At 39.9% G+C, this 10,346-nt stretch overlaps 1 protein-coding gene across 2 annotated transcripts in view; it reads right to left on the bottom strand.

The window, feature by feature from the left end:
• Window positions 1-615: 615 nt before the first annotated feature.
• The window catches only part of CRADD (CARD and death domain containing adaptor protein), a 77,164-nt gene continuing 67,433 nt past the window's right edge, over window positions 616-10,346 (bottom strand). For both annotated transcript variants that reach the window (XM_079303030.1, XM_079303029.1), the window contains exon 3: window positions 616-1,134. In XM_079303030.1, coding sequence (XP_079159156.1) covers window positions 839-1,134 — 296 coding nt within the window. In that variant the 3' untranslated portion in view covers window positions 616-838. The remainder of the gene's footprint in view (window positions 1,135-10,346) is intronic.

Below are 10,346 nucleotides of genomic sequence, written 5' to 3'. Positions count from 1 at the left end.
ATACAGTTGAAAGGGTCAGCAGGCACCAGATAGTCTCCCAGTTTATTAGAAGAGACAAACGTGGACAACTTAGAAGTTGTCTCCTTTTTCAGGCTGCTTCTTGCTCAGTTTACCTGGTTCTTGCCTACTTCTGGTCACTTTTCTACTGTGGGTCTTCCCTGAGAACTCCCTAACTGTGATATGTCATATGCACATAGGGCCTGCCTGCAGAAAACTACACCCATTCAATAATAACAGCAGAAACCCCACAGGCACACTATATTCCTGCTACTTCCACTTAGGGCCTTTTTCAAAGGCAGACCAGAGTGGTAGCCATCTATCCTAGCAAGAAACTGTATGTGCTGAAACTTTTATAAACGTGAGTTTAGCCACCTGCAATAACTGTTGTAAAATTGTTAAATTAGTAATGGCGATTAGTCTTATTTCTTGCTGTAGTATCAGGGAACTAGCATGAAACACCAGTAAAAAGGCTTCTACATGGTCCAGAAAATAAGTTAAACCAAGTCTTGCTCCCTTAGTGAAATTGAAAACCCTGCTGAACTCACTGCAGGCCCACCTGCTTGCAAGAGCTTTGTCACCCTATATCCCCACTGAAATAACACAAAAGGGAACAGGAAAAAGTGATCCACTTTTTAATGCCTGCTAAAAATTAATCTGGCATGAAAAGAATTACAAGTCACAAGATGCCATAGAAAACTGGAATGTTTAAGCTTAATAAAATCAACAGTTCCCAGACCCACTTTTTTACAGTTTGAGACATCTGATCTTCAACATACATTTCCATCCTCTTTACTTGATTTAATGAAATACGTGGAAGCTCTGAATAAATAGCATGGTTTCATTCAAGCATGTACTGTATCACTGAAGGATCCACTTCCTCTGCCTTCAGACTCATGTGCAGCCTTTGGATTGTTGCCTGTTTCCCCAAACGCTGTTTCCACAGGACAAATGCAGCTAGGATCTGTGACTGCAGGTTGTGAGGGTGATTGACTTTACATCGATAGATGTCAGTATGGGACAAACCCAAGCACAGAACTACATGCTCCCATTCAGGTCCCAGCCTCCTTGCCAGCTTGTTCAACTGCTGATCTGTTGGTGACATCTTCAAAATGCATGGTGCAACTTCAGTTAAGTCTGTAAAAGAGAAAAAAAAAGGAGAGAAAGGAAAAGCATGTGTGTCACTAGGTAATGTTGCAAGAGTTAATGGGAGGCCTTGACAAAGGAGAGAATAAGCATGAGCAAAGATGAGGTGAAAGTCTAAATTAATCAAATAAACAGAATACATATTTATAAAAAAAAAAAAAATTATGTAATCAATCAGAAGATTAATCAGAGGAAAACTAATGCCCAGTGGACCATACTAGGGAGCCTGGTGGTTTTGGATGTCAGTAATCCAGACATCAGAACTGTACATCAAAGTAAAGACTTCCAAAAGTAATTACAGATTTCAGGGTAGTGAACAAGAAAGGTTTACAGGAAACCTGTTTCCAGCAGCCATCATCCTCAATGTGCTTGCACCAGTATGATATAGTGACAAGTGACAAACATGGGACCAATAATACTTTAATACTCCTATTCTGTGACTCCATTTACACACTTCAAAAATAACTTTGATTCCTTAGTTAATAGATATTATTTTATTTTTTTTCCTGAGAGTTGTTCACAGGAAATTCTGTCCTAAGATGCTACTTACCCTTCATGCCCTGTCATAAATAGCAAATTCATCCTGAGGAGATCAGCCTTGAGGGCTTTTCCACTATTTGAACAAATCCATAAGCATGGTTCAGGCAAACCCAAATGAACAAGGTATCAACACTATTCACAAATACAGATTATGCTTCCTTATCCCTCAGCCCAGTTCTTGTAACACTCCTGAAAGCAGGCATAAAAACTCCATTCATCTGAGCTCCTTCAAGATGTTTTCAGGAGATGTTTTCAGGAGAATTTTTTCCTCAAGAGATTTTTGCCTGATGTTAAGTCTCTTAGGATTGTCCACATGCCCAAGAGAATTCACTCTTCATCCAAAAAGATGTTTTACATTGAACTGGTACCTGAGGAGGACAGGATCAATACAACTACCAAAACAACTTTCATAGGAAGCATTAAGATAGCTGTAATTATTGTAGCAAGCTTGCTTGAACCAAGCATTTCTTACATACACAACTGATCTCTTTATGTGTTCCCCAGGATAATCTGATAATTAAAATAAAACCCCAAAAGTATTCACATAGTGTTAGTAGCCAAGTGAGAACACAGTGCTATTCAGAAACATGCTGTATGGAATCCAGCTCACCTAACTACAGATAACACATCCTAAACTAAATATGCTGGGATTCATTATTGCTGAGAAGAGAAATAGACTCTTCTAAAATACACCGAAAAGATGTCTAAAATAATCAGATTAATTAAATAAACTCCTTTAAATGTTCACATTTCTCTCCACTGATTATAAAAGGAGCACTGGGTATAAGCTCAAATGTTGACATTGATGCTGTAAACAGCCAGTGCCAGTGAAATGATTCTCTGACTGTAAGTTCAAACCACATGCCAGCCTTTAAAAAGATGCATTTAGAAAAGCCGCATAAAATACCTACCAAGCATATTTGTTCTTTGATAGCCTTTGTGATCAAAAGCTGAAATAAACAGTCAATGCAGTCTGCAATTGCTGCTCTACTGCTCTTGCTGAAGATACTGTGACAAAACACAGGCATCCCTTGGAAAAATGCTGATTATAGCCTGTTGGTCTGAAGCAGCAGACTCCCTGCAGAAACACAGCTTTGCAAAATCTAATTTATTGCTTCAATATCATGCTCAGAGTCTCCACTACATCAGAACAACACCACCAGGAAGCACCATTCCTTCATTTCATCAAAAGTAATTGTTTTTGCACAGAACACCCAGAGCCTGCAAATGTTTGTACAGTTTCAGTCAAATAATACACAAGAACTATACAAAGCTGCTTTGAATAAAGAGAAAATTGCTTTCTGAAGACTATTTAGGTCTCTTTGATCTTTATGTCCAGACTGCCAAAGGAATCTGGGGCAAGTGCTGGTTTGTGGATAGGGCAGAGGATACACAACTTCTGAAGAAGGCTGAGCAATACCAGTGGGGCTGCCCTATGCTGTCACATCACATGTGATACCAGTTTCACAGGTCAATCAGGACAAGGCAGTCTTTCATGAATGCAAACACTTGAGAATAAAATAAATATAGCTACACTGTGCTGTCACCAACAATACTTTTTGATGCTAAACCATTTCCTTGTCATATGGTCAGCTACCCAACGCAGCAATACCTGCCAGCCTGGGCTTTTTGCTCTTACACTGAAGTTTTTACATGTCACTTCCACTAGCAGAATGATTTTATGGCATTGAAATGTGATCAAGCAGGAAGGCCTAACAATAATACATGTCAGTTTGTCCATCCAGCCTTTGATATTAGGCAGGCATTTTTACTACAACAAGTATCTTGCCTTCAGTCTGTTATCAGCCCTTTAATAAGGATCAAAATAAAACCCATCCAGGAGATCTTTTCATCTTACACTACCATCTGATTCTAATATGGATGTGGAAATTTCTGGGGCAGAAGCCAAATGTTAAATTTAATACAAAGGACTGGTATTTCAGTTTCATTTTATTCTCTGTGATAGCTCATTTTCAGCTCTGATACAAAAACACTGAGGAAAATAGGAGACAAATACTACATGACAGGCAATGTTATTTAGAGGTATAGAGAAATATTTAGTGAGATCTTTCAGTTACGATAAATACAAAATCACAAAAAGATCTGGATATGTTCTACAGTTAATGCCACTTTTAATTTAATAAACATAATGGCATTTGAGGTGAAATAGAAATGAGTTCTCTGTGCTCATGCCCAAACTGCTTTGAATATATTGCAAAAATACTAAAGATACCTTTTTATTAGCTATGTTTACTACAAACTCTCATTTATAATCTCCACTTGTCAGGAACTGCCTGAGGGAGGCAATGAGATTAGAGAAAAAGTTTCAATTATGCAGATCCTGCAGTTGCATTTGAAAGGTATCATCAGGATACTGAGACTTCATTTTGGAAAAAAAAAAAAGGTCAAGTTTTTTCTTGCTCTAAGTGGGTCCAATGAGTAGGTGTATGTGCTTCTTTCAGGCATGCGCTTCTGCTTAAGAAAATGAGGACTGCACTGTTAAAAACAGAAGTGGAAGAAGTGGGGCTTGGGACACCACTAGAGGATGTTGAGGGTTGCCCTGGAGAAGGCAATTTGAGCTGCTGTCACCTCTAGTGAGAGCACCATGCAAACACCGTGTCCAGCTGTGGGCATGGCCTGAGCTGCAAGGTGCCAGGGCCACACCCTGCAGAGATTCAGAGGCTGAAGTCTCTGCTCATGCTGAAGCCACTAAGGTCCTGAGCAATGAGGAGCCAACAGCTCTGTGCTGGGGAGACAGCCAGTCTGGTGCAGAGCTTCTCTCCCAGGACCACCAGCCAGCTGGCTGGCATGTTCTTGAGAACATGAAAATCCTCTTCCATAGCACTGGAGATGGGAAGGACACTCTCCACTCTGGTTGTGAAGCTGACACTGATGCACAGAAAGACCTGTGGATCCTTCTATTCAAAGCTGTAGCACAAGGGAATGTGCTTCTCCCCATCACTGGTGAAGGAAGCTCATCCACACTAAGCTATATCCTAGTTATTCCAGTTAAAAAACAGGAGATGTTGACAACTTCTGGCCTGTGTGTACATCTGTAATTCCAGACCACTGCACAAAACAAGTTACAATGGTGCTGGTGATTGTGAACAGGAAACAGAGCAGTATATAAATAGCATCACAGATACAGACCAGACAAAACAGAATCACCCAGATAACAAAGATACAAAAAACACATGGGGCAAAGGCAGACAGCCACTGCCTTTGCATTTCTTTTTCTTTGGAACCTCTGTAGCTTTAAGTAGGAGACTCCAAGAAGACACTAGAAAAATCAGGGAGATGGGAAACAAACTCACCTCAGCTGTGTCCCACTTGGCACAAACAGGAGAGTGTAACATAAAGTCCACATAGGAGACAGCAGTAAAAAGGGCTGAGGCATTTCTGGGTGACCTGCAAAGTACCCAGCTGATTCCTCAGAAATGCTGAGGCCCAAAGTGTTTACGGTTTCTTCTGCAGGACCCTTCTCCTTGTACGTGTTACTTCTTTGTGCATGACCAAAAGCATTTGTTGGAGTTTCAGAGATACTTCTCCCCTTTGAAGTCAATACATTTTAACACAAACCCAGCTTTTTTGCTTTTGCTTCCTGCTGTGTAAAAGGGACTTGGATGGAAATTGCACCTGTATCCAAAGAGCTGAAAAAGTCTCAATCAGTTGTTGCCTAATCCTACAAGAAAAATGCCACAGACAGTTCAGGATATATTATGGCCCATCTTCTATATAATAACTAATAAATCTGTCGGTTGTGAAAGGTGTTTCTGCAGACTGGTCTCTGCTTCCAGCACTGCCTCTGTATTTTATCCGCTTAAAGGACCATGTCCATACTTGTTGGACAAAACAGAAGGAGCCCTGGAAGAGGAAATGGGAATCCAGCTATCTCTGTCTGAGCTGCACATTCTAATGCTGAGGTGCACAGATGTATTCCATTTCTCCTGGTAAATCATTACAGAAAAAAACATAAAGATTTCCCTGGGAAGGGTTAAGAATGCTTCCTAGCCTCCAGAACAGCACCTACTTGAGAGAAAACTCTCCTGGGAATCAAGCAGTATGTTGAAATCAAGCATGCAAGAGCCCTTGGCAGGAGCAATGCTAGGAAAATGCTCTAATTTTTATATAATCACATCAGAAACACATTGGTGAGTCTGGTCTTCAGACCCTGCATAACTGGAATGGGGCTGTAAAGAGGAGTAACTGCTTGGGCATGCATCTGGCCCCAGCATCTCCTCCTGCTAGGTGTACAGAGTCCTTCAATGATCTGGGCTCAAGACACCTAACTTGTTCACTTAACTCTCTTATCAGATGCTAGTCATGATTTCTGAAGAGTTCAAAGCAAACATTTAAGAGTCCTCTTTAATCATCTTTTCTGGCATCTGGAGAACAGTTCTTCCCTGAGAAACAGTAAAGTTAGATTAAGAAGTTCTACAAGCATCAAACCAAAGAAGCCTCCCTTCCCCCCCAGGATGTGAATCCTACAGTTGACTTCAGGTCTTCTCCAGCTGCTACCTGTTCTCAAGACACTCATGAAACTGCTCCTTTTCTCAACAGCAAATAGACAGGCTTCTTGATGTTGGACAAGAGGTTCAGAAGCTACTAGGGCTACATGCATACACACAACACCCCATAGCAGAGGAATGCATGGCCATAGTTACTAGAGGAAATTAAGCTAAAAGGGACCCTGAAGCTCCTCAGAACCATCATGGCTAACCTGCCATCAGTGGGGGCACTTTAGCTAAAGGAACACACCTAATAATGAATCTAGTGGGAGGTTCTGCCTCCCTCTAGCCCACTCATTCAACTAGCCTGAGCCACAGACCCAGCACTGTGGTACAGAATGGGCACGGTTGCCAAGGCTGTGTGCTGTGTGTTTTGGCAGCTGTGCCATGTTACAGAAATTATTTACTGATTGAATGTCACAACAGTAAACAACTTGCACATAAAAATGTATATTTGCTTTAGAGCAAAATCCCCTTGGCATGAGCACAATAAGAAAGACAACACTCAGCAGATCAGGATAGGACAGGCGTTCATAAGCGCCAGGTGGGGTTGCAGGACCTTTACTGAAGGACACTATGTAACGCTTCCACTAATGGACAGATTGGAGATTTGTAGGAGCTGCAACCCCCCGAGCTGACAGAGATGCTGGTTGAAAGGGATGGCAGAGAAGAAGCATTTTGAGGGATCCCAGTAAGTGGTACAGATCATTGAAGTAAAACACAAGATTATGGTGGAGATCTTGGTGAGAAGGATGGCATAAAGAAAAGTTGCTGGGTAACTGCACAGGATGGCTTGGATTTGTTACAAAAGAAGATGGAAGATTACAGTAAGTCTCCATTTGTACAGCTGCTCTGCTCTTTATATAGTGGTCTCTCCCAACATAGGTGAAACAGGTGAAAACTGCCTATCTTCTTCCTACATCACATTCAAATTCATAAGTCAGACTGCAACCATGAATGACTGGAGTGCCATACAGGAAAGCATCACACTGGATATACAATATCGGCAGGTCTTCATGGAGTGTCCAGCATTTAGCCCCTCCTGTGCAAGTCAAAAATTATCATGGAGCATTATAAAGTTATTTCACTGCAGTGAACTTTGGGATACAATTTGGGATCTGTTTAAACACGAGAAATAAGTTCAAATTGCTAATCAGTGAAAAAAAGTAAAACAGACTATCCAGAAGCCAGCCCCTACTACATAATTTGTGTGTTATTTGGTAATCTTGTGGTCATTGTTGCTAATTAAACACCAGGCTGATTCAAAGGCCGAGAAGGGAACGTTAGTATTTTGCAACAGCTCCGAATACTCATGCTCCAGAGAAGATGGAAAAAATATTGCTCTTTTAGGTATCAGCACATTCATATCTTCTATGCATCTGCAAACAGCATGGGTCACTCAGCCCATCCAAAGTCTACTCAAACCCACCAGGTCTGCCTCCTGGTTTCAGTGGGTTTTAAAGAGTGTTTGACCAAGGAGTGAGAAAAATTGAACTGTACTATTTGCAGACAGATACCACTCCATTAGAGATATTTTTCCACATGTAAAGTTAATATACTCAGCTTGAATTCACTTACAGAAGAAGAGTAAAATAACTTGGAGAAGTTGTGTAGCCCTCTCCTCCTTTTAGCACGTGCATGTCTGTTTCTGTCCCTCCTGCCAAATGTGGGTAGCTGCAAGGTGGGAGGCTGTGATAGCTGTCCCACTGGTCTGTGCTGGTTGCCCCCTCTGAAGGTGCCTGCTGTCTACCAAAGAAATGCCAACATCCTTCATCCCATTGCAGGCTACTGGAGAGCACCATCTGATGATGACTACCAAGCAGGAGCTGATCTCTGTTCTCTGCTTGGGAAATCCAGATACTTCCTTCCACAGAGTGGACTTGGCATGGGGAAATCCTGGTAATGAAAAATCTGCACCTTTGTAGAAGCAATAGGTCCAACAACTTCTTAAGAATGTATACCATCTTCCCTAATGCAATCCATTCAAATATCAGGCAGTTAAATACCCAGAGGAACCTACAGAATGGAATCTGTACAGTAAAGAAAAGTACCCAAGATAAAGCTTTAGAAAGCAGTATATTTTTTTCAGCTGACCATGTTACAGTAAAATAAATCTAATGGAGAATTTTATGTTTGTTGGAGTCATCATGCTTCACAGTTTCCATAACTTGATAACTTCTGATCTGATAAATGCAAACATTATATATGGAATTTGCATGGATAAAACCAACTTCTGTCAATTAGTGATCATAAAACACTTACTTGTAAGCATACTTCTGTCATGGTAATTTACATTTCCAAGTATCTAATTAAATTTACATTTCCAAGTATCTAATTAAATTATGAAAGGCACTAATCAAAACAAAAGCAAATATGAAATACATTTTTAAGTCTGTCTGCATTCTTCCTCATTGTGGTGATTTTTAAGACTTGCATTAAAAGATGCTAAGTTCTCTGTTTTATTTTTAACTAATTGGAATCTACCATACTTATGACAGTCAATATGCAGAATAAATTGTGACCATGATCCTTTGGTACTCAAATCTATGGCACTTCCCTGAAGTGAAGCACAATCCACCCAAGGAACCAAATTCAGCTCCTTCCTGCTGAAAGCTTCCTGGGACTCTGCATTAGTAGTGTAATTAATAAGTACATATATCTTCATTCATTTGTTGGGAGCTCTTCTCCTCTATGAGCTCTAAAACACCACATTTTGTGACATAAAGTACATTTTGGGTATTAGGATAAGAAAACCACAAAATTTTGTGAATCTACAGGTAATTCAAGAACACAAATATTTCTATTTTGGCTCAATACCAGCAGCTAATTCATATATTCTTTATCACTTGCTAAGGACTTCCTAGTAGCTGCAGATGTGGAAGCAGACTGCTAAAATCTGAAACATAAACATTCAGAATTCATGACAAAAGTTTTCAGCTGTATCCTCACTACCCAGTTTCTGTAGCTATGTAGTTTTCTTGAACATTTTTTAATCTCTCCTACAGGTTTTGTACCTCTACAGATCTCTGCTACATTGATAGTCTTCAGTACTAACCTATATTAAACAGATTGTCTGAGAATTCTGTAAATAAATTAATCCTCTCTTCAATTTCCATCCTTTTCAAGCCATAGAGGATAGTGCCTTTGTTTAAGGAACTGAAAGAGATTGTGTTTTCACATCTTTGTTCACATTTTACTGAAAAGAGCAGGGAGGAAGTTTCAGCAGTTAATAGTGTGGATGTTATTTTGTCTCCCATGCAAAAAAGTAAATTACAATCCCACACAGTATTTCTCTGCTGCTTCATACCATGAGATCAAATAATTAATTTCATAAATAATTGGCAGCTGCAGATGCATGCAAGGAAAAGAGCACCTATGCAAAGTAAACAGAAACACAACATACTATAATATCTACTCTTTTTTCAGGCAGGATGACCCTGCATTACAGGCAGGATTTGATTTTGTCATACTATGGCTTTATACCATTTTATGTTGTTCTAGACACTGAAGTAGAAGTAAAATTTGCTTGATATTTCCTATTAACTTCAATATTGTTATACATAAGTGAGCAATATGCATGAGCACTGAAACCACAGCTTATGAGGGCATCTTTGCAGTGTACCTTTGATATAAATGCATGAACAGAATCAGCATGCAGCAATATACTAAGAGAAAAAATAAATATCTACTCAATTGTTAGGTTCTGTGGAACATTCAAGCTTTCAGGAACTACTAGACAGCACAAAGACACCTGCTAGTCTGAAAGAGTAGAGTTTTTGTTTTACAGCCAATGGTTACCCCAACAGTCAACCCTACAAATAATGCTGAAAAAAATAAATTCTGAACTATGTCACTGCATTTCTATATAGTTTTCATTGCTTTGCAGTTCTAGTGAATTGAATGGTGTTGGATAATACAGAATCTTCAACCATTAATTATAGATCTGAAGCCCACAGAGCCATAATTTCTCTTAGTCAAGTTTCTTCTCCACACTATCACAAATAAAAATAAATGATCAGCAGGTGATTGTATGAAGTTGTGGTGATCATTCATATTTGTTGTAGACTTCTCATGGTATCATAGGAGGCAAATGTTTACCCGTGTGGGTTGGGCAGCTCTGACAGATTAATTCACCCACTCTAAGTGAAAAACAAA

This window comes from Erithacus rubecula, assembly GCF_903797595.1.
Source record: "Erithacus rubecula genome assembly, chromosome: 4".
In the NCBI taxonomy this organism is placed as follows: Eukaryota; Metazoa; Chordata; class Aves; order Passeriformes; family Muscicapidae; genus Erithacus; species Erithacus rubecula.
This window is presented reverse-complemented; position numbering and strand designations above follow the sequence as displayed.